Source organism: Aythya ferina (assembly GCF_964211825.1).
Source record: "Aythya ferina genome assembly, chromosome: 2".
NCBI classification, from domain to species: domain Eukaryota; kingdom Metazoa; phylum Chordata; class Aves; order Anseriformes; family Anatidae; genus Aythya; species Aythya ferina.
In genome coordinates this window covers 27,591,243-27,616,797 of record NC_140297.1, presented here as the reverse complement: position 1 = coordinate 27,616,797, position 25,555 = coordinate 27,591,243, and the positions used below count along the sequence as shown (strand labels likewise).

At 43.1% G+C, this 25,555-nt stretch overlaps 1 protein-coding gene across 4 annotated transcripts in view; it reads right to left on the bottom strand.

The window, feature by feature from the left end:
* NXPH1 (neurexophilin 1) overlaps positions 1-25,200 on the bottom strand; it is a 155,316-nt gene extending 130,116 nt beyond the window's left edge. Inside the window, exons 1-2 of one of the 4 annotated variants that reach the window (XM_084508016.1) lie at positions 24,882-25,200; positions 22,164-22,325 (exon numbers count right to left, since the gene is read on the bottom strand). In XM_084508016.1, the coding sequence (XP_084364142.1) occupies positions 22,164-22,217 (54 nt within the window). In that variant the 5' untranslated portion in view covers positions 22,218-22,325; positions 24,882-25,200. Of the gene's footprint in view, positions 1-22,163; positions 22,326-22,990; positions 23,067-23,217; positions 23,529-24,083; positions 24,138-24,881 lie in introns of those variants that run through there. The other 3 variants (XM_084508015.1, XM_084508013.1, XM_084508014.1) reach the window with 3 other exon arrangements.
* Between the last annotated feature and the right edge of the window lie 355 nt (positions 25,201-25,555).

Below are 25,555 nucleotides of genomic sequence, written 5' to 3'. Positions count from 1 at the left end.
TGTCCTCATAATCTTGTAACAAGCAGTGGACAAACAGTGCTCCCCAGCACTAAGCAGGGTTATTTTGTAAAACATAACAGAGTTTACATTGAAAAAAAAATAGCCAAACAGAACTGTGACCAAACAGCAAGTGAAATTGACCTCTTACCGTCATTAAAATAGGACAAGGTCATTCCACCATTTTCACTGCTATTTCAGTAGTTTAAAATTTATCATAGTCTTAGCATTAAAACTATATTACAGTTGGTTTTACTGATACCAGAAAAGTATTTCCTCCTAAGTGCCTAAGGGCTGAATTGTTTCTCAGTAACCACTGTAAGTTAAAACCAGTCAGAAAAACAATGCCTAACCATTCTCTTATCCTACATAAGCCTTGCTTTGGATAGCACCTAAATCCTCCATGTGTCTTGCTAGAGAGCAAAGACCCTCATCTTTTGAACCATACAAAATTATCATTATCCCTCAATCAAATTCACACCAGTAAGCTAAGTAACAAAGATGTAAAGCGATATAAAATAATAAACAATTACCTTTGTTAGTTCTATTTTCTAGTTCAAATCCTCAGACTATTGCCTCAAGCTGTACTCAGTTTGAGCACTAGCTTGTCATGTGACTTTTGGTACTGTTCAGGTGTTTATATTTCAAGTTACAGAAGAGAAAAATGAGAGTATTATATTAATAAGTGTATTAGCATATGTTTGAGATATAAATTTGAAATTTAGTTTAAGACTAATATACAAGAATTTTTCTTAAGTTTGTGTTTACAGTTAAGGAAATAGGGTTTCACCTAGAGAAAAGGAGGCTCAAGGGAGACCTTATCACTCTCTACAACTACCTCAAGGGTGGTTGTAGGATGATGGGAGTCAATCTCCCAAGCAAGAAGTGATATGACAGGAGGAAATGGTATCAAGTTGTGCCAGGGAAAGTTTAGGCTGAATATTAGGAAAAATTTCTTCACTGAAAGGGGTGGGAAGCATTGTAAGAGATTGCCCAGGGAAGTGGTTGTATCACTGTCACTGGACGTATTCAAAAGCCGTGTAGATGTGGTGCTTAGGGACATGGTTTAGTGATAGATTTGGCGGTGCTAGGTTAACGGTTGGACTTGACAATCTTGGAGGTCTTTTCCAATGATTTTCCAATAGATTTTATGATTCTGTTTCTACTCAGTGATACTCCTGCAAGACGTGGGTCACAACCCAGAAGAGAATGGAAACAAATATTTAAACATGTGAAGAGCGACTGCAATCTGTGTTGCATATTTAAAATTAAGCATATGCTTTGGCATTTCACTGGGCTGGCACTAACAAGGTTTCCATTTCAGGAAACAAAAGGCATCAAGTAATCCCTCTTCATCACTGTAGTAAACAATTTAACACAAAACCTCAGCCTGGATTTATTTGCAATGATACAACAGACACATGTAAATTGCCTTTTGTTTTTCTACTATTACCTTCAAAACTATGGATCAAGTATGTAAGTAATATGTAAAGACTTGCAGAGAGCTCAGCTATTCAGGCGAGGTCAGACACAGCAAAAATCAAAGGATCATAGAATGGCTTGGGCTGGAAATTCCAACCCCCCTGCCATGGGCCTCTCACTAGACCAGGTTGCTACATTTTTTGACATCTAAAGGCCCACTGCACAGCTCTGCCAATAGTAAGAAAATGAACTGTTTGCCATTCTTTGGCTAGGTCTCTATCAACAATGATGATCTGTGAATAGCTTCCTAAGGCATCATGAGGAATTCAGCTCTGGTGCTTTTAAATCCTTTTGAGTCATATTTCTGTGGTCTGGGGCTTTTATTACAGATGAGTTAGTTGCAAAAACACGTAATATCCCAAAACATCAATCTGAAATGGCATAATGAGAGCAGGATTCATGTTTTAAAAAAATCAATTACTGACAAATCAATATATCTTTCCGCTATTTCTGTCTCACTGTTTTATTCTTTCATGAGGTCTACAACTTCAATTAAAGACTAAATGTGTTGAGCTATCATACCATTAATTGTTCTCAATAGGTGGAATATTCCTACTTACATATGAATGTCCTTGTTCTGTTACAGATAGGACAACTGCCTCACACAGAGATATTGTTGCTATAGTATGAAGTCCCACTCAGCATCCAACATTACTGCTTATGTTGAGTGCCTGTGGTTAAAGTCTGATTTGCAGAGAACTTCTCTCTATCTCCAATTTTGCCACCAATTCTCTTGTAGTAAGTCAGACAAGCAATGCAAGTGTTTGGAGTTCAATGACTAAAATCAGAGGTACCCAAAACAGGTAGCACCTTTTACTACCTAATATCTGGGTTTATGGGTTTTGCTGTGGGGTTTTGCTTGTTTGTTTTGTTGCTGCTGGTCATTTTGTTTTTATTTTTTAAAAAGCTCCAAAATCTTTGAATGAAAGACTTTCCTAAACTTGTCTGATGGCAACAGGGAAAATGCCCACTTATTTCAAGTGATGAGCTTTAGATCAGACTATGAATAGCATAGACAACTACTATTCTTTTCTATTCACATTTTTTTGCATTTCATAATATATTGGGAATACAGTTTATAATCCTTGAGGCTCTTTTTGTACTTTTTTCAGAAGGGCTGACAAAGAGACAAATATATAAATAAATAAAAAGAATCTTTACTTCTCCTAACCATGTAGTAATCTTGGTTATAGTCAGCACATATTCTTAGATTTCATTGACCTTAACAGGAGAGTCATTTTAAATGTATATATTCTGAAAAAAAAAAAAAAAATATATATATATATATATATATATATATATATATATATATATTTCCTCTTGGTTAATAAACACATTAACTGTTTCTTTTAGACTCATAGGTTTGCTTCATATTTTCCTTCAAGCTGAGACATACCGTGAAATCTACAAATAAACGTTGCCCTCATATCTCTTATTGAACCTAGAAATACTTCTGTAAGCAAGGATCAGCAAAAGTGGTTGACAAGAAGAATTTCATGAAGATCGACCTTCTGCTCCTGTGTCTCAGATACAATATTCATCTTGTTCATTTATTCTGACTTTGAGTAGAAAACTGTGTGGTGAAATGCAATTTATGTCTGCCTGCACATAAGCACACTCCAAGCTAGAACCATTTACATTTTTGCACAGCTACAATCATACTAATTGTCCATTTAGAAGACAAGACTTCTTAGCTCAAATACTGACATTCCTAATTCAACTACATACGCTCAGAATTAGGGATGCTTCATGTCCCACCACCTCAAAAGATATGCTAACCAAGCATATAGTTGTCTACATATGGCTATGCAGTTGTGCTCCAAGCAAGAGTAATAACCATGTTCTCTACAGTAACCCTTTACAGAAATCTCTTCTAGTTTATGAGATGCTGAGTTCCCCACTACCAGGCATAGTGACAACTCCTTCTGTTTGTAATATTAGAAATTATATTAAATGCTGCCACAGAAAACTTAAGAATATTTTTTTGTTTTTACAAAAATATTTTCATTTACTTCTTAATGTCCTCACTTAATACTAGAAGTCAGATCTTCTTATAGACCCATACGTATCCAAGCATGAGTGTTGGAAGTGGTTTTGATCATAATTCCACCATAGTAAAACATCTGTAATATCTAATAGTGGTCAGACATCACCTGCTACTTTCAACTAGGTGGAAGTAATTTCATGGTAATGTGTATTCAATGTGTTCCATTTATTACAGAAAAAAAAAAAAAAAAAAAAGCCAAAACAGTTCATATAATCTGGTGTCTTGATTCTACCTATGGCTAATATCAAATGTGTCTAATGAAGTTGTAAATAATGCAGCAGCAAAAAGCATAAGAATATTGTTTGTACTCCAATGGAAAGAATATCTATTCTCCATACACTGAGCAAGTGTATAATCAGTTGTGTGTAGAAAAGTTCATATTAGCATTTCACATTTAATGGTTTGTTTCCATCTTAAAGCATGACAACTCCGCTTTTAGAACTGCTTTCAGATCTGCTAGCCAATAGAGGAAACAACAGCAGAAGGTATGGACAGTCACATATGGCCAGATCAAGGGAAACATACGGACTTAATGCCTGCTGAAGCTCTGGCCAACAAACATTCCAGATACCCAGAGAGAAATCTGCATGCACCTGGGTAGTCTGATTTGTGGTAAACAAACCTCACACATATTCCCAGGTTTTATGATTAAAAAAAAAAAAAAAAAAAAAAAAAGCACTGTATCATTTAAATTCAAACTGTTTTTATCCATTCCCTACCCCAGCAGCAGGCACAGTGGCTCTTGCTTGTTTTCTTACTTATGCCAAATCTGTTACAAGGGTGATCTGTGAAAAAAATGTGTGAGATAAGCACATAAAAGTTAAAATTAAAGCCAAGAGAGAACCCTTGAACTCTTTTGCTAGTCATTACTCCTGTTTTCTAGTATTCCGTCTCTCCACTTTGCAACTAAGACTGTAATACAAGATGTTCTGGCACTCTAAAAAACTTCTGTGTTTGATACACAGTTATTCTGTAAATAAATCTGCCACAAAGTGCTTAAAGGTTTACTTCTTACTTTTTAGCAACTAGGCATAAAATATTGAGCTATAAAATGCTTACAAAATTAGATTACTGGAAGTGAATAGAACACATTGTTATCTACTGAACCAATGATGGGTCAAATGGCAGTTTGAATTCTTGTGGTGAATATGACTGTGACCTTCACATATGCCATTAACAGAAAGCAATTTTATTTACATTTTTAAATCCACATAAAGGTGAAAGATGGTACTGCTACAAAATGAAACATTAAATTTTTTTGTCCCAAGGAATAACTAAGCTCTCCCAAGGTCACATATAGCCTAAAATGAAGCAAGACTTTCTCAGTTGTGCTACCAGTATATTTCACTCCAAACTGGTAGCACTGGTGATCTATTTTCATTTATCATTTGAGAAAAAATTCTTTGTTAACTCTGTATTTTAAAATAGAGAAATAAGAAATAAGAGACTGCTTCTTTTGTCCTTTAACTGCTTCTGCAGACTGATCACTAATTATGTTTGGAGCTGCTATAATAAGCTACATGTTTCAGTTGTACAGATTAAAAAGGTCTACCCATTGGTGGCAGGGTGAAAACACCTTATTCTAAAAGAAATTAATCATAGTCTTCTGAACCAACAGCACTATGATGTCTGTACTTCTAGAACAGTACATTCAGAAAATAATGAAAGCTATATATAATTTGATACAATCTGCATATTTAAGTATTTAAAGAACAGCTTTTTTCATTCTGTGTTTACCAAATGTGTCTAGCCACCGCTTTTAATTAAAAAAAAAAATAATAATCCATTCCATTCCATACCCAGCATTACCTTTGCTCTTTCTAAGCACTTCATGACAAAAAGATATTACTAAAAGTCTGGTCTATAACCACTATACAGTCAGCACTGTTATAAAAAAATCATAAATAATAACTGGATTTTTCCAACCATTCCATTTAACACTTCAAGTTTCTCCAAAGTAAAATATTGTGTGTGTTTTTTTGTTGTTGTTTTTTGGTTTTTTGGGTTTTTTTTGTTTGTTTTTTTTTTAAAGCAAAGGGTATTTATAGGATAGCACCATTTTAGAGAATACTTTCTCACAGAGTGTCTAGGAGGGTACATGTGTCTATAAATTATAGGTGTTTCTGGTGGCAATGGTTATGATTAAGTTTATCTGAAACTTCCCATAATAAGACTTTTTTTTCAATTGCTTATAAGTTTGCTGAACTTTAACCACTTGAAGTAAAATTTTCACTGCAAGGTATCTGCCTCAATATTTGTTAAGTCTTTGTGGAAAGTTTTACAAAAACGGTTTAGAGAACAAGATTACAGGAAAAATATACCTTGCTTTGACGAAACAGTTCTTCTTTTAGAAGTCCTAATGATGCCTTTTTAAAGCATGGAAAATTTTTGACATGTGGTAGTGCATGGCCTTTTTGTCAGGTATATAATTTTTACAGTTCCTGAAATGCCCGTTCAAAGTCTGTTTGTTGTTGGTGGTTTTGTTTTTTTTTAAAAAAAATCTCAAGTCCAAACTATTATTTTTCAGAGCCTTCACAGATTTTAGAGCTAAAATCACTAGTATTCTTTACATGCCTCCACGCTCAGAGCTATTTGTGTAGGATAGCCTATACATGTTCCAGCTCCACAAAATAGTGCTTTTTCTCAAGCCCACAGAATTAGATACACAGAGCAACAACGTCCCTGCAATCCTCATTCCTGGTACCCTGTGCCAATGAAATGAGATGCTGGAGCCTTGTTCTCAAGTCATTTTACTGAGGGTTCCTGCCAGTGAGGCACTGAGGAGAAGGCTAGACAGAAGGAGCATGTAGTACATAGAAGATAGATTTTTATGGGAAGTAATAGACATAGTTTTGCTACAAATCATTAAACAAAGCCAATTATAAGTTGTTTTTTGTTTGCTTGTTTGTTTTAAAAGGGCAGGGAGAGAGGGATGGAAGTACCTGACAAATTGTTAGCTTGTTTCAAGTTAACAATATACACCCACAACTGACCTTGAGTATTGCTTTTAGGGAAAAAAGAAAAAAGAAAAAAGAAAAAAAAAAAAAAAAAAAAAAAAAAAAAAAAAAAACACATGTACCTGAGATCCTGAAGTCATTTAACAGCTTTCTGGGAGTCATTAGCTGTGCCATGACAGACTTACAGAGGTTTGTTAAAGTTTAAGAACAAAAGTTGGACTTAGATGTAGTTATGAAGATAAAAGAAGTCAAACAGATAAAAAACAGGAAAGTACATGACTGCTTAAGCTTAGTATTAGCAGTTTTCACAGAATCTTCAAGTTAGATCCAGAAGGTGCCTATAATCACCACAATGAAGTGCTCACATTTCTCTGTCTCAGGAACTCTAACATGTCCCTAACCTGGAATTAGGTACTCACATAACACTGAACAATGTTTTCTGAAAGCATGATTTACAGAAGCTACAATGTAAGCCAAGCTGAGCCACCAGAGGAAGGTGAGGAATTAACACTTTCTGATATTTCCTAGGCACACACTGCTCCTAGAGTTAGCCACCTTATTTTACTGGTACTAATATGCCCATGGATAGAGTAGGCAAGACAACGTAATTTCAACTTTCTAGTTCAACCACTTCTTTCACAACAAAATAAATCTGTTTTCTAGCACTGGGCTCTGAAGATCTGAAGTGATTCTAGTATGAATGAACTCATATGCATAAGGGCAAAGGGCAAGAAACAAAGACTTAATACCACCAGTGTTTCAGAACCCACCTACAAGCAGATCCTGTTTCCTGAATGGAGTCCCTGAGTGTATTTGACGAAGCAGAAAAAAAAGTGAATAAATGAAAACAAGAAAATCTCACATATTATTGTACTAGACAGTGGTTAAAGATATTGCCTCAGAAACACATATGTTACATTTACACTTCCTAAAACAGAGGATGAAATTGAGTCTCCCAAACCCATAGTGGAAGCTTCAGTTAGCAGGCTTATGAGGAAAACAGGGGATTAGAACAAAGGAAATCGAGACTGGAAGCATTCCATAACCCTCCCATGCCTTTCCTAAGGCATGCTACAGACCCACCTCAATAGCCAGTGCAACACTATTTTTTGCTTTCGTGTGCTTATATGAGTCAAAAGCAGGATTATTAAAGAAGTTACAGCACATTTGGCTACATGTGCATTTAAGCTCAAAAATAACATAGAAGTCTTAACTATCCCAGCTGATACTAATTCTGCCATAAGCTGAATGCAAGATGCAGTCATTTACCTGGGAGCTGAGTTTAGCTGCATGTTGTTAGCTTCTTAGAGCTGACTAATGGGATACTTGGATGTATGACTGAAGCTGACAGTTTAACTCAGAATGATCAAAGATAGCCATGGCCTGACGTATCAGCTACAGAGAAGGTACAGTACATTGAGGACATGCACATAGAAGAGTGGCCAGAGGTGATATTCAGAGTGTCATGAACTGAAATCACCGCGCCAAGAAAAAACAAAGCTTGAGTGCATTGTTGATATGAAGTAGTTAATGAATTAAATGTAGAAGCTCTGATAGAAAACAATAATGAAAAAAAAAAATGCATGTAAGAGAAGCTTTCTGCACAGTAATTTCATTGGACAGTTTAATCAAAAATTTACATTGTTTCATTACCGTGCTCAATGGCAGTAATGCTGCATGAGCAAAAACAAAAACTAGATGAAGAATTCAGCCTTGACCAAAGCCTATGACTGAAGTCTGTCTTAGGTTTGTGTGTAACACTGACTCGGTCACTATTGATTCTAGAGGTTGTGTAAACAATTCTTAAATAGCCAAGAATACAACAGAGACCAAGGTTTATAGGAAATTGACAGACAGAAATAGGCATCAAAGGAGCCAAACCTGTAAAAGATCAACAATTGGGACAGAAAGACTCTTTCTTTAATTTCTGTTGATTTCTCTAAGATTTTATTTTGAATTCTCAGCAAGAATTTGAGCTAGGATTGTCATTTGATTACTGTACTCATTTCTATGCAACTCCGTTGACTGATTCATATTTTAGAAGCAACAGGCTTTCATTGAAGATGAACCCCCTGCTCCTCTTTATGAGAGCTAATGACACACATTCCCCCCTAGCAAAAAAAAAAAAAAAAAAAAAAAAAAAAAAAAAAAAAAAAAGATTGCCATCATAAACGTTCCTTAAGTATTTTTTTAATTCCTTAAACCGATCGAACCATGTGATGTTTACCATGTGATGTTTTTCAGAAATAGTAGCTCCCATATCATGTTTACTTGTCACGAAAACAGGGGGAAAAAAAGCATAACCTCGAGTTTAACTGCTGGAAGTCACTTTTTTGTTGGCATTCCTACTAGGACTTTTAAGTAGTGATACATTTAACATCCTTAAATAACCCCTAAATGATTTCTATTGTCAAAGAGAGATATCTCAATTAAAAAGATAGTTGAGGTTGTTTTCTGCTAGGCTGTCTTTATGACAGCTTTTGTTTCCTAAATATAGATTCAAAAGACATTGGAAATTAGAATAAATTTATCAATGTAATTTCACTTGGGAAAATTTTCCATTCCCACTGGACATATTTATTGGAATCTGACTGTAGCTAGCCACATTAATAGCACACAATTTATTTGATTAATTGACCCTACATTTCTGTTCATGAAATAACCTCTCCCATTTTGATTTCTGCTTTTTTTATTCATGAGTATTCAGTGAATGTTTTCAGCATATTTTATGCAGGAGTTTGTTAGGGAGCTGTTTATTTCATCTAATCAAAATGATTTTTTTCTTATTATTTTAAACAGGATATGGCATGACTTGAAGTCTTCAGAAAGCATTGTCTTTGTTCCCTACTTGACTTTGCCACTGTAAGTGCAGTATCAGGAACAATTCTGATACAACTGCTGAACATCTAGCATTATGTTTGAAACTCTGACCTACCAAGAGATGCATGAGTCCATGCAGAATCCTTATACAAGCATTCATTGGAAAAAATATATATATATTTACACAGATATACATTGAAAAAAAAAAAAAAGAAAAAAAAGTAGAGAATGAAAATATAGGAGAATTAAACAGTTCTGAAGATCAAGAACTTCTATAGCTGAATACTCATTCTATTATCCCTCCAAATGTCAAGCTATTCTCTTGTTTTTCTCTGAGATGTTTTCCAACACAGAAGGATCCTTCATGCCTTACTTCAACCACCACATGGCTAGCTGCAGTTAAAACATTAAAAAAAGGACAGCATGGACCATAGTCCATAGATTATGCAAGCAGATCTCTATGAAACCAGAATTATGAGATGTACAAGCAATGAGTTTGTTATTTTACCTAATAATTTATTAGCACAAATCCACAGTAACTAGTCTTTTCTAAACAGGCAGAAGAGATAAATATTTAAAATATTTCTAAAGTCTTTTGAGATGCAGACAAAAAGGCAGAGCACAGCTGTATTTACTGAAATTCCTAAAAATTCCTAGAATTCATGGATTAACCTTAAATTAATCATTCGATACTCTAAGAGCTCTAGGTGGCTGTACTGTTGCAGTCTAACATCCCCAGTAGTGTACAGGGTTGGAGTCAAAACTAAACTTTCATAGTGCACCCTTAGGACCATCACTTTTCCACCAACAAAAAACTTTTCCTGACAAATACATGAGTACATACGCTTGATATTATCTGAAGTGTTTTAAAGCCTAGGAAGTTTAAAACCCTTCAAGAACAATTGAAATGCAGGTGTAAATTTAGGGGACATAAAAATATATGAGCAAAAATGAGTCAGGAACATGTCCAGCTAGATGAATTTTAGCCTGAATCAACAGGCTAGCGAAGTCACAGCTCCACCTGTTGAGCTAAAGCAAATCATCCACCCATAACAGCTGACAGTACAGATTTTTACTTCCCCCCCCCTCCCCCCCGCTTTTTTTTTCCAGACATAGATCACTAATAGTGTGCCACTTGGCTAAAACAAAACATAAAGATTTACATACAAATCACATGGTCATTATTCTAGGTGAAGGGGTACTGTATCTACCGAGCCATTCTGACAGAGAACCTGGATTTAAAGGAGGGGTCTCGTGGCAGACCAAAGACAGGACCTCATTCTTCTTGGTAAATTTACTAAAGCACACCACAGTGGCAGAAACATTGTTAGAAATGAAAGAATATAGAACCCACTCAGCTCTTTTTGACTTCACAGGAAACTTGCTTACACCAAAGACAATGAATACCACTAATGAAATACTTATATCTCACATCTGAAATACTTACATACTTAGCTCTACATACATGCTCTTCTACATCTATTAGAAATGTTCATTTCTTTCTTTCTTCTGTGCTAGCTATGAATAGCCACTGCACATAAAACAAAGCAAGATAAAATGTAATGAAATATTGTTCCCAAGCACCATATAAAAATGGAAATCAAGCTAATATCATTTTATGACCATAGATGTCAATGGCAAAGTTCTCATGAGTCTGAATGGTGTGAGCAATGAATATGCAATATTTTTGTGGAAAAAAAAAATAAAATAAAAATAAAGTAATTTATATATATTTTATTATTATTATTATTTTTGCCTTACATGGTCATCATTAAAGTACATATATTTTTCTGAAAGGAAAAAATCTGCAGTGGTCTGCAAAAAATATATATACATCAATAGCAGTTAGACTTCAAATCTAGATCACAGATAGAATACTCCATACAGGTCACACATGGCTTCCTCAGATAGTCACCATTTGCATACCTTTGTAATTTTAGAAAACAGTAAGTGTTGGTGTTTGAACACTCCAAAAATACATTCACCAAAAAATATATATATAAATAAAGAATGTATTTGAAAAGCCTACTTTGGGTTTCATTTCAAAGATAACGATGTTTTGCAGACTATTTATACAGAAGTTGAATTAACAGTCAGAATCAGTCACAGCTTATGGTTTCAAATTTCAGAATTAAGCAGAAAAAATATATTGTTCAATAACAATTTGATAATTGTTATTATCAAATTACTTATTATCCAATAATTATTGTGAAAATATAATAAAGGGGATATGTTTAGGATAAGGTAGCGTAATGCTTGTTTGTAAGCACTGTTCTGTTATAGATCCTTAGTAGCCTAAACATAAATTCAGCAAGTTCTCAGCAAAATTATTACTCTGTAAGATTCACAAAGACATTGATTCATGATCTTTTCTATCATGGCAAAAGAAAATATTATAACCTAAAAGCAGAAATGCAAAATCCATACTGCATTCACTTTCTTATGCTCCCCATTCATTAAAACACTGAAACATGTGTGAGCGATCCTCCTGTTTTCAGTTAAGCATGTGTTTTGCTTCTAAAACGTAGTCACAAACCACTGGCATCTACCCTACAGTGTCTGGTGTGATCCCACAATTTCAGAACATTCCATAAATTGGGCAGAATAAGAGAAGCAGTTGTACCTCCTCTAATCTACTTAGTCACACGTTTCCATATTCATTTGGATTGCATTACACAGAAAGACCGAACCATATCATTACAATCTGTTAACCCACCCAATAACTTTTCCAAGACTCACACACTGCTTCTAGCTAGCAAATATTATGTGCATTAAAGATGCAGGCACAAGCTACATTCTGATACCTTTACAATTCTGTGGAACAGCATGTTATTCCAGTGACTAGTGTTAGTTGAGGCAGCAGAGCTGCTCACAGAGGAACCAGGTACACAGCAAGAGAAGGGTACCACCATTTGATTCACTATAAAGAAGCTGAAAATACAGCAGGTGATTCATACACAGCACTTTTTTATCAAAGGCTAGATAATGTTGTTCCTTACTCACTCCAAATAATCACACAGTGAAGTGGCTTCATAAAGTTATTCTTTGTGCAAGGAACCCCAGATTTGTGCAAAATCCCAGATTTTTATAATTCGGATATTGGTAGGTAGTGTTACGCTTGCATTTCTATTTGCAGATTGTACCACTCTACAACAAGCAAGCCAATGAAGAAAATGGGATTATTTGTGGCAGCAGAGAAAATAAATAAGTAGGAAAATAAAAGTGTGGATCTTGTAAAGGTAATATATATCACAAATTCGGGCAGCAGAACAGAACTCGTCTTTTTTAATACTGCAGGTTTTGATGTACTATTTATTATGCACATTTTTATGTCACATTTCTAGATTTGTACTCCTGCTTATTTCCCCACTCTTTAAAGATCTGTGCACTGAGCAATTGTCATCCATAAAGCTACAATATTATTGCTGTTTTACCTAGCAGTATTACTTTAAAGAAATATATATTCTCAATGTTCAAAAGCATTCCCAATGCAAATATTAAGAAAACACTGTGTATGCAATACAGAGTAGCTGCAGTAAGTGCCAACAGAAGTTACTCTAAATTAGAGTTGAATTGCAGAGTAACATCCTGATTTTAAACAGACCAATATTTTACAATATTGCAATTGACTGTGCAACAACTGTGAGGACATGGCTTTAATATTATTCTTATTTTAAGTCCATGACTTCTTTTGAAAGGTCTCAAATACTATGGATGAGATTGTAAATATATAAAATTAATGGACTGCTTTTTCATAAGTAGTTTTATATACCTGAAGGCCTACAATAACATTTCTTGACAAAACAGCTTAGCAAGAAGAATTATTTTTCAAAAGTTCAATCAAGAATGGCTTATAAAAATGAGTGTTCTGATAAATACTCTGGTACAGGTGGTCTGAACTATCCATAACAGAAATTCCATTAGTTAGAATTTTTGAAGAGCTGCCAATGACACTTTAAATTTGAAGAGACATCTAAATAATGACAAGCAATCCTCAGTCATAGAAAGTACAGTACAGAATCCGTAGTCCTCACACTAGTAAACCATTGATTTACATAGGAATGTTATCCTGTATAATACTGAAGGATAAAGCCATACAATCAGCTCTATAGTAGCCTTTGTTTCTCAAGTGTTCAAGTGTTCTCAGCATGTTGCTAGTGTGTTGCTTTGTTTTTGTTTGTTCCCTCCTCCTCCCCCCCCCCCCCCCCCTTTATTTTTATCCTGTGGCTCATCCATGCATCTCTAAGATAAATACAGAAAATACTGTTACAGCATAAAATTCTTTCCCATGTAATACAAGGCTTGTGTTGTGGGGAGGTGAGTTCCCGTAAGACATGACAGTCACTAAATATTTCTAATGTTACTTATGTTATTTCTGACATAGGTATGCAGTGTGTGGGAGAATCTCTATACTCATGGGGCCAGATCTAAAACTACTGGAATTGTCGGAAATCACCACTGTGTTCAGTGATTTCTGGATCAAAGCATCAGGCATTTTAACTAGGAAGGCAAGTAACATCTTCTGGTATTCAACCAAAGAAGCTAAATTGCTTAGATTTTAATTATCTATTTACTTCTCTTCCTAAATAAATTACATAAATTATATATACATATGAATATCAGATTTTAATTACAGGTGGTTCCAAGAATGGAGGCTACTAGATCACTTCTTTGCTAATATTATTTTGGCTGTCAGCTCTGCTGCTAAAAGAAGTCTGATGATCCTATAGATCTTGTCCCAGCAATCAAAATTTAAGGAAATGTACAAAGAAAAATTATATTATATTTTACTTATAAGTTTCTCAAAAGTACAGCAAAAAGCAGAGTGATCAAATAAGCACACAAAGACAAACAACTGGGATGCATGTAAAAAGAAACAGCCAGGCTCTTCATTCCTTAGATATGTTTTCAATAAATGAGTCTGTGAGATTTAAGAAAAATAGGGCACTGGTATTGTTATCATTTGGTAGTCACCCAGAAAAAAAAGCCTTATATTTCTCCCCTTTAAGCCATCCGATGTGGAAAGAGAAGGTAATCTTCCCATGCACTGGTCAACCTGTCGTCTAAGTGACAAAACAGCTAACAGAAGAAGTGATACCCCAGAGGACACTGGCAAAACCAACACGTGAACGGACAGGACAGAGACCAACCAGCAGACAAATCATTTTACAGCAGACAAAGGGGCAAGAAAGAAAATACTACTAAACTACCCCTTGGAGAGAAAGAGACGGGCCACCTAGAGAGATGAATGCAGTGTGAAAAGCAGATGAACGTTGCTGAGACATTTGTCACTAGCTGGACTGCAAGACGCTGACATTAATGAGGATGGCATTTGGAAGATAAAAGCAATATCTCTGAAGCAGACAATGCAGTTTCCAGGCACCATGCATGGGGACATGTTGTAATCAAAAGGGACTGGAAAATGTTCACATCTAGCAAAAGCACCACAATCACTACTGATATTTATGAGAAAATATGGATCAGGAATAAATGGCCTATGGTTTTGTCTGCAGGGTTGGTGGGGATTGTAGGTTGTTTTTTCTCTCAGCCCAGTCAATTCCCATCACATTCTGTTATTGAAGGGTTCTCCATCAGTCATCCACTTATACCTTCCATGTCAATGGTTGGTGTTTCACCGACAAGTGCTTTTCAGGCAGCAGACCTCTAGAGGATAGCTCTGTCAACAGCAAGTGGGGATTTACAGGGGTGGAGGATCTTACTTGAGGATTATCTCCTCTTGAAAGCAAGGAGGAAGCTGGGAGATACCCTAAGCTCTGTCTGCGAGGCCACAAGCAAGTGGAGTGAGCCAGATCTGTCTGCCCTCACAGGTGTCCCAGAGCACCACCACCCTCAGAACGACATCAACATTTGACTACATATGACTCTCTCCCACTATAACACAGGAGATGGGAACTGTCACTATTAATTTATTAATCAATCATTCCTTGCTCTCATGCCTCAGTGTTAGTTGCGTCCCACAGTCCATTTTGACTCTGATGCTCTCAGATGTTCCTGATCTCTCCCAGAAAGGAGAGAATACAGTGGCCCTCGGATGGTACAAGACAAACCCAAACATGCCAGAGCAACCTTCCTGATCCCCAGAGGCATCCTGCTGGGGACCTTAGATAATTAAATCCAAGATCCCATGCCTGCTTCCCTCCGCACTCATGTATTGCCCCTCTGGCCAGTATATCCACAGAAAGCTAAGAGGCTGCTTCACCACTAAAAGAAAGCCAGACCACAGCAACAGCTAATATATCAATCTGCTTGGCAGCCCATCTACTTCTTCCTCCAGGAAAGCCAATGAAGGCAGCCAAACCCCAAGTCCGGAGCAAGTTTTGGGTAAAAACTCACTCGGTACTGACCCGAAATATTGACTAGTCCGGGACAAGGTGTCCGTGAAAAAGAGGAGTTTGGTCGGTGAAAGAGGAGTTTGATCGGTGGAAGTGGAGTTTGGTCCGTGTAGAGCAGTCGCCGAGGGCCCGGCCGGACAGAGCATGTGGAGGGGCGGCTCCGGGCGCTGTCCGTGGTGCTGGCGCCGCCGCCCCGGAGCTCTCCGAGGCGCTGCACGGCCGGGCCGGGCCGGTGATCGGGGCCGGGGGGCGGCTGGGCGAGGCGAGGCAGTCGCGGAGCGGAGCACCGCAGTGTCAGCCTTGCCCCAGTCCGTCTGTAAGCACTGGTCTGCTCTCCTCGCGGGTCTTGCGCTAGCTTTCCCCGGCTCAAAAAATATTCCGACAGAAGGGAGAAGAAAAAGAAATACTAACAACCACGTGGGCTACTCGTGCTCTGAAGAAAGTTTTGGACGCGGATCCAGTAACGAACAGAGAAATGGGAACACGCACTAACCCGACCGGGATGAGCACAAGCTCTTTCTGCTTCCTCTTTCATGTTGTGTGCAGGCAGCGCAGCTCCACGTGCAAAAGTGCTCTTGTCCTCAGCCTCCTGCAGAGTACCGAGCACCTCCCGATCGTCCTTCAAAACCGTCCCTTTCTCTCTCTCCACTTCAATTTAAAAAACGAAAGAGTGGTGGGAAGTGGTAGCAGAAAGCTGACTGAATTCCTCTTTTAATCACAAACAAGCCCAGCAAGACGGATTCTGGGAAAAGAAACTGTATTATGGAGCAGCGACCAGTGTCATAGTAGTTAAAATAGAAGAGAAAAGCCTCTCACAAAAATCAATTCTTATGTAGATGAGGCGACATAAGAGTCTCTCTCTTTGCGGGCTTAGTGAATTTCTAATTAGCCCAAAGAAGCCCTGGAGGAATGAGGAAGAAAGGGAGGGAATATTGGGATATCTAGTCATAACAAATATTGTCGTGCTCTGGATTATTGCCTGGAAATACACTGAAAATGAGGGGACCCAACACCATTGTCTCAGCCGAGTTATCTCCCTTGACCTTCGGCTTTGTCCATCCAGGCTGAACAAACTTCCTGAAATGAGCATCACCCCTGCTCTCTGCCAGACACACAACTTCAGCCTCTCTAGGTCACAGAAAGGCAGAGAGGATGAGAGGCCGTTTCCCCTCCAAAGGAAGGGCACCCTCAGAGGTTTAAACAACAGCCAGAAAAACGTGGGGTTAAACAATAAACTAGTTAAAGTGCTGTCCTGTTGAACAGAGAGCAGTTTCCACTGCATTGAGAACCCGCCAATATATATCATATCAATAAAAAAGAGCTCTTCGAAAGCTTGCATAGTAATTGAGATTGGAGATCTTTTTTGATATGGGTTGGCATTTCCTCATATCAATCTGACAGAGCCAACTCAGGAAATTGCTGGTAATATTCATCTGGGGAGCACTTTCATTAAACGTAATTCATTCGACTTTCACAATAAATTGAGTGACATCCTTACAGCAGAACCTTTTTATCCTTGATGAAGTGCTTGCCAGCCTTTGGTTTTCCACTTTATTGTCACATTCCTTAAAGCAGAATCGTCAACATGTCAATCTGCTGCATGAAAAAATGCTAAAGCTGTATTTACAAAGCACCCAGGAGGTGGTTTAATGCTGACTTACAAGAAGAGCGAGTTGGGAGTTAAACTATCTGATAAATCACAGCATAACTTCACCAAGCCCAATCGGGGAACAGAAGCCAATCCTAAGGAGGGAAGGATGGCTCACACATTCATTTTCTCCAAGTGCTGGCTATTCCGAGCAATTGGTTTCTTAACCTGCTTCATCGCACTTTCCAAGACGACTGGGAAATTGGCTTTTTGTTAATTAAAATGGCGGTTTACGGATGCAGAGAAATATTAAAGAGCTTAAAATGGATACCTCTAGGTACCGACATGGAAGTTGTGGCTATTCAAAGGGAAAGGGATATTGGACTGTGCTTAGGTGCCTCCCTAAAAAGTGAAATCTATTCCAAGCGGCTTTCTTCAGAGATTTAAGAAGTGAAAATAGTACGTACTAAGCACCAGAAAATATATATATGTATCAATGCGGGAAACCCCCTTCAGAAGCTCCTAGCACGGTCCTTGATAGTTACAAAGGAAGAAAGCCCGCAAAAGAAAGAGCTATCTTCCGCTTAACAGAAAAATAGAGCACAGATAAGTTTTTTTCACCAGTTCCAAGTGATTCGAGTCCCTTTATTAATCCTGTGCTTCATCTTCCGAAAGGGTAACAATTTCCTCTACACCACCGGTCTCAAACTCCTTTACAGAGGGGGAGCAGATCATCTCAAGACTGCGTAAAGTCTCTAGCAGAAAAAGCCCTGCCACTTCTCTCCCTCTCTGTCAAGCGCTCTCCCCCCCGCCCCCCCCCCCCCCCGCCTTGGACGTGAAAATTAAAAATAAAAATAAATAAATAAATAAATAATGCAAGAAATTGCTTATATGGATTAAAAAAAAAAAAAAAAAAAAAAAAAAAAAACAAAACACGAATGCTTTCAGCACCAAATACCTCTGAGAAAACACTGTGGGTGGTGATTATGACAGGACAATGCCTTCCCTCTCTTTTGTTTTTTGTTTTCTTTTATCTTCGCTGCCTATAGAGGTTTCTTTCCTCCCACATCAAAGTAGGACACAATCAGCAACTATCTTTAAAAAGGAAAAAAAAAAATCAACTTATCTTCGCCGGCACGTGATAGCTCTTCACGTTCTCCATAGCTTTCATTAACCGGGGTGAAATGGCCGCAAACAGTGCAACACGAAGCGAAATTAAATGTACACAAACTCTGGAGCCACTAACCCCCTGTTTGCCCCCTCAGCAAACACCGCATCAGGTGTGCCACCGCTGATGCACGCGATTTTAAACCACTATCATTCAGGACATTTCTGCGGGAGCGCTTCGCTCGGCTGTCAGGAGGCCTCCAAACGGAGAGGAGCAGACCTTAAAACCCCAGCCCGGCTCGGGGAGGAGGTCAGCAGGCTGTTTCCAAGACCCTTTGCCATTGTCCTGTAAGCCAAGGTGCCGGAGTGCCCCGCAGTTGACTGACAAAGCGCCGCGCAGAGCTGCGCCCCCGCGGAACTACCTCGCAGCCCTTGTCGGGGTGGGGGGAGAAATCCCCCGCGATTTGCTCTTGCTCCGCTTAAACGCTGCACGGAGGAAAAAATCCCTGCCAGTCAATGCTGGTGTACAGCCTAATTTCCAAACCCGCCGGTGAAGAAACTCTGTGCTGGAAGAGCACGGCAAGCCGGGGAGGGGGATGTTTGCCCTAGCAGCACGCAGCGCAAAACTCGGGTTGGTTTTAGGTTCACCCAGACGGTGAGCTCTAGCCCCTTTAAAGCAGGGTGAGCCCCGCAAAACAAGTTACACCTTGCTTGCACCGTGCGAGAAGTTCCCCCTGGAGCAGGCGGGGGCAGAGCCCGCGGGCACGCCGGGGACAAATCCTGCTGCCGCCCGGCGGGGGCTTGCCGGGGGCAGAACGGGGCCAGGGCTGCGGCCACCAGCCCGCCGCTCCCCGCCCGCCCAGAGTGTCCCCTTGTCTGCCTGCCCTTATCTTATCTGCCCCGGCCTTTTGCCCAATCTTGAGCTGGCTCCCCGAGAAATAAGTAGTCAGGGTCCGTGCCGCTTTTGCCAGCAGCTTTGTCGTGCGATTCGCAGGCGCTTCTGCAGCATGTTGCTTCTACCCGGGAAAAAAATAATAATAGTAATAATGAAGAAAGAAATGAAAAGAAAGTGCCTGGCGTTTTATTGTCCTGTGGTGTCGGGCTGGAGATTCACCGGCAACTAGGCAGGAATTAAACGGGAAGGTTTCAATTAAGGGAATGGTGTAAAACGCCGGTGTCCTTATAAACAGACAGAACTGAAACCTTAAAAATAAAATACAAAGTCTACAATCTCTGTGTGGCTTTTTCTTTCTTAATATCTACGCGCTTCCCTAATGACAATTTTGAGCTCGACACAGCGCTGTTAGTTAAGAAAACATTATTCGTTAGAATAAGACTAAGATGTTCCTGAAAGAAAAGGAGGGGAGGTTCGAGGTAAATACGACCGAGCATGGCATTTTGAACAATTTCTGCTGCTCTCTAAATCTGAAGAAACAAAATACCTGCAAGCCTGTAAAGGTTGGCTCCTAATTCTACCAAATAAATACAAAGTTATTCGTTTAGGCCAAAAGAAACACACTTCGAGTGTAAGTCAAATACAGCATTTGCAATACGCTGCACAGCTCAAAACAAGGAGAACACGGATGTCTTGGATGTCTAGCTAATGTTCTTATCAATAAACATAATAGGGCGAGCCAGCTCTACCCCAGCAAAACTCTCACTCGTTTGGATCGGCCATGACCTCTATAAATTTCAGGCAATAAGGCTGAGTGGCATATGGCTCTATTAAAAAGGGGGAGAAAAGCAGAAGCACTTTTTTTTTTTTCCTCCAAGATTTCATTAGGAAAAGGTTTAATGGTGGAAGGAAAAAAAAAAAAAAAAAGAAAAAAAAAAAAAAAGAGCAGCGGTTTGCTGGGTGGAGAGGAATCAGAAGCCGGCGAATGAGGAACTTGAAGGCAGCCCAGTCTGGCTGCGGCTGTTCACTTTCTCTGCACAGCGCCTGGCTAAGGCGGAGGGGAAACATGTTTTCCCTCTGTGTTATTTCCCTCTGTGTTATCAACCTCCCTCAAGGAGGATCCTTTAACAAACTCAGTGGGAAGCTGTTGGTGTTGTCATTTCATTTCCCCTTCCTAACAGGCTGGGTACCGAAAATCCAACTCCTGCTTGGCGCTGCCCGAGTGATGCTCAGGCGGAGCGGCACCGGGGGCTGCACCTCGCTGCCTAAAGCCTAACCAAAACTTCGTGCTCCCCGGCTGATAAGCAGTTTATCGTCGCGCAGACTTTCGGATTCACTCCCTAAATGCAGAGCATGGGGAGAGGGAGGCTGGCGTAAACGTGCGAGCAGCGACTTAGGAAGTCTTGGGCTGGGCAGGGAAATCCTTTGGATCCCCCTCGAGCGTTTTGGCAGAAGACGCAGCCGAGCCGAAGAGCGCATCCCCTCCCCCTAGCCTGCCTTTTATTCCTTTTTTTTTTTTTTTTTTTTTTTACCATATTCGCATTGTTTCGAGGGAAACTGAAAAAAAAAAAAAAAATCATCTCCTTTTCTCTAACGCCAAACACTCGGAACACACACACACACACACACACACGAAAAAAAAAAAAAAGCATTCAGGTAATGAAGTCTGTAACTAAACGGTAATTGAATCAGCATAATTTGCACACTGAATGGTTTTCAAATGCTCCCAGTTTACAATTAAAGGAGAATTAATGCGCTTGTTGTTCAGACTGCGGCGCATTAGAATAAATCCAGCACTGTTGTTGTAATGAGTCGGGAGCAGTTTAACTGCCAGCAAACACATTTAAAATTTAACACGATGTATCGATCTCGCTCCGGCTTTTTGATAGATTATTCGCCGCGCACTTTTCTCCCCCCATACCCCCACCCCCGCCTGTAAAACCGCCGGGGCTGGAAGGGAAGGGAATTTGGGGGTGGGGGGGGAGGGGGATACCGAGGGAGGGTTCGGGCCGGCCGCGACCCCCTGCGCTGGGCTCTGTGCGGCCGCGGGAGGAGCGCGCAGGCGGCCGGGTCTGCCCCCCCTCCCCAGCCCCCCGTCGGTCCCCCCCACCCCCGGCCGGGATCGGCGGCCCGCAGCGCCCCCAGGCGGCCCGGCCGCGGCAGCGCAGGGGGTCGCGGAGAGGAGCGGAGCGGGCAGCGCCGCCCCCCGCCCCCGCCAGCCCCGCAGCCGCAGCCGGAGCATCCCCGGAGCGGGTGTCGGGGTGCTTGTGGCTCCTGGAAAAAGGGCTCCTTCCTTGCCCTCCGCCGCAGGGAGGATGCTCCGCAGAGCGCTCGGCTGATGAGTGGCGCATCAGGCAGGGCTGGGAAGGGGCAGCCCGCCGGGGGTTGCTCCTGGAGGTTTTTAAGGAGGGAGAAAGTGGGAGCGAAAGGAGATAGCGCCGCTGTTTGCTCGCGTTCCCCCGGCTAATCTCAGGGGAGATTCGCCACGGAACCAACGGGACCGCACGCGGAAAACCCATGCAGCTCCGCTCCTCGCTGCGCGCTGCGCGCCCGGGCTTCGCATCCCGGATGGGCACGGTGCTGGAGGGCTGCTGGGGGGCTCCCGGGGGGCTGCCACCCCCGGCCGAGGGCAGGCGTAAGAAGTTGCCTCCGCTCCGGAGCCTGCCAGGGAGCCCCCCCGGAGGCGTTGCCGTGCCCGCACTGGCACCGGGGGACCCGGTCCGGGAGGTGGCACCGGGGAGCCCCCCGAGCCCGCTGTCCCCGAGGGGAGCAGAAGTTGCGGGGTTGCCCCCCTGTACCATCCTACCGGCCCCGGGCTGCCCGGGAGGCGGCGGCAGTTGCCGTGAGTTTGCTCGTTCTCCGCCGGGCTGCTGCCCCCTTCCCCGCAGCGCTTCCCCCGGCACCGGGGGGCACTCACCAAGTAGAGGGTGGGCTGCAGCAGAAGGACCGCGTACCAGTAGACAGCCTGCATCCTCGCCGCTCAAACTTCCCCCGCGCTGCCTTCGCTGCCTCTTTGTTCCTTCCAGAACATAGATCCACCTGACATCCACTTTACAGAACGAGCGGAGCTCTCACCAGCCTAGACAAAAATGAAATTATAGACCCCATGACCACAAGACAAGGTTAGGCTTGAGACAAGGGGGGAAGAGAGGTGCGTAGGAAAGGGGGGGCGGGAGAGAAGGAGGAGATGGGGTGTGTGGATGAGGGTGGGGGGGAACAAAAAACGATTAAAATCGAGTTAATCCGGCGGCAGAGTAAAGTGGTCGCGCGGTCCAGGCTGGCTGCGGAGCGCCCTGTGGGCAGCGCTACCAGGCGCTCGCTCCTTTTGCCGGGCTGGGGAGCCCCGGGGGTGGGCTGGGACGGCCCGGGGGTGCCACCGCCAGCCCCGCCGCCCTCCCGCCCGCCTCCCTGCGCGCCCCCGCCGGGCACCGGGCGGCAGCCGCCCGCCGCGGAGCCCCGCAGCGCCGGAGCGCGGAGGAGAGGGGTCGGGGGTGCGGCGCCGGGGCTCCGGCGGCTTCAAGCCGGGACCCCCGGGCAGGCTCCTCGCCCCCCCGCACCCCCCGCAAGCCCACCTCCCTCCCCTCCGCCGCTCCTAAAGCACCCAAAATGCTCGCCCCGGGCCGGGGCCGCGCCGCGGGGCGCCCCGACGGGCTCCGACCCCCGACCCCCGGCCCCGGCCCTCTCCGCCCCCGCGCCCCGCGGACAGCCCCGGCGCCGCGGGGGGGCCGCGGCGGGGATACGTACGGCGTGGGGGGTCCGACGGCGGCCGGGGCTCCGCGGGGCGCTCCATGGGCGAGCCTAGAGGGGCCGAGCGGCGCGGCGCAGCCCGCCGCCCCTGCGCATCTCCTGGCCGCGCTCCGCGCCGGGCCGTCCCGCGGCCGCTGGGCATCCGGCGGTGGCGGGGCGGCTGGCAGGCTGTCCGTCCCCCCCTCGCCTCCCCTTCTCCGCACACAGCCGAGCAGGACACTTACGGGAGGAGGGAGCTGCCCGGGCTGCCCGCTCGCCTTCGGCGGGGGGCGCGGGCAGGAGTGGCGGCAGCGGCGCTCCGGGGCGTCCAGGGCGATTTGTCTCTATTAAAAATGCCTTATCGGCGAGGGAGCGGCGAGCGCCTGCTCTTTAACTTCAGATAAAATCTATCTGCAAAGACCTTGGCCGAGCATCTCGGAATAAAGCGCCGGAGCCGAGCGCCGTCCGAGCCTCACTGCTTGGGGAGAGAGAAAGAGCGGCGGAGGGGGGAGGAGAGGGGGGGGCTTGCCTGGCGGAGAGGGGAAGGGAGGAGGGAGAAAGGGGACTTCAACGGCGTCCCATCCTCTCCTCCGAGCGGGGTGATGAATCAGAGCCCTCCCCGAGCGGCGAGAGCCGCCCCGCGCCGCCCGCCCTGCCTGCCCCGCCGGGCTGCTCGCCCTGCCCAGCGCCGGGAAGGAGCCGGCCGGAGCCTCGCTTTTTTCTCTTTCATTTCAGTTTTTCCGCCTCCCTCGGGGGAGGCGTCCCGTGCACCGCCAGCCCGGAGCAGAGCCGGCCGGGGCTGCGGAGCCGAGCTGCGGGATGGCAGGGAGGGAAGGAGGGATGGAGGGATGCTTCTCCCCGCCGGCAGGAACCTGTAGCTGGACGGCCCCGCGGAGGGAGACTGGGGAAGCTTGGCCCTGCCCCGTGCCGTGCCTAATCCCGCCAGCTGTCATGCAAAGAGAAAGGTCTCATCGACCTTGTTTGCCTTCTTCTTTACAAGTCCTGGGGTTTCTTCTCCTGCCCTCTTCCATCCTCCCCAAACCGTACCGTTACCACTGTGACACTGGGACAGGGTGAAGGGGAGGATACCAACAGCACAGGGTTGCCTTACCAGATCCCCGGCCTCGACAGCAAAGCTCAGATTTATCACCTCCCAAAGGGGAGCCAAGAAGCAAGCCAGAGTGCTGTACAGAGCAGGAAACGAAAGAGAGAGAGAGAAAGAGAGAGAGAGAGAGGAAGGACTTCACTTGTCCTGCCAAATCCTTGCTGCTCTCAGAGCATGTCCTTGTAATTAACATTTGCAATCTGAGGCTTCAATACCAATCTGTAAAATACTGTATTAAGTCGGGGGTCTGAGTCTGGGATGCTGTAATAAGAGGGGAGCAGGAAAAGGAGGAGGAAGGTAATGAATATTCCTTGGAAGGGCGGCACCATAGCTTCCCCCATGGCCATCGCTGCTCCAGACACCTGGAAGATGGACACCTCCATATGTCCCCAGCACCATCCCTCTGTTAGACATGTGGGACGCTCACGTCACGGCTTTTAACAGGAGCATGCAGCCTGCGAGGAATCATACTGTCATCCTGCCCCTCCAGACAGCCTCTGCAATACCATGCAGGCTGAAGCTGCCTAGGGACTTCTTGTTTCCAACGGGTAACAAATCAAAAATCACAGCTGACTTATCCCTCCTGCCAGCTGCCTCCTTTCTGTCTTTTCCTCTCTTATTCCCCATAAGTGAGGGGCTTTGTCTGCATTTATTAATCAATCTATAGATAGAAAGATAAATGTTACTTTCTTAGCACAGGACAAACTTGCCACAAGCTGAGTGGAGCCTACTGATGACCTAGGCTATGGATCTTTGCAAGAAGCCACTGAGATACATATTTAGACCCAGCATGGTTGCTCTTACCTCAGACAGGAGATTGCAGGGTTGATATGGAGCAGGAAGAGCAAATGCAATGTCTGACTGATTTCCATAGGTCACGTTCCTGAGGAGGACAATGCTTGTTTGAGAAGGAACAATCCACCCTAGGGCCTGTATAACTTGATTCAGCCTCAGCAAGGTTTGATCGTTAATGTCTTCATAGTGGAGGTGACAAGGAAGTAGTCCTTGGAGAAGAATTCTTCCTCCAGCTGGGCAAACCAAACATCTTCCCAGTCTTTCTGACCCAGATCCTTGTGTCTCATTTAGGGGAGAACTGCAGAGGAATGTTGGACTCCATTGGCATCACGAGAATGGTTACTCTTGACTTCAGCCCACTGAAATCTCCTCCTCCTGTGAATTCACCGAGATCTATGAACAGTCTGATCTGCATGCTACCTACCTGAGGCATCAGAAGGCTCTTGAGGTAAAAGTCTTAAGGGGGAGGAACCTATTTTCAGTTGTGTGGGGGCTGATCCAAGGCTTTAGTGAAAACTTCTTCATACTTCGGCTGACCTCCACAGCCAAAGGCACTGAGAAAACTGATGCTCCATTTGGACTGCTTCTCTCTATTGTGTCTCCAGAAGACAGGAGAAAGGATCATATGGAAGCCTGGATTGATCTTTTTTGCCAAAGAAAAAAAATATATAAAATAAAATATA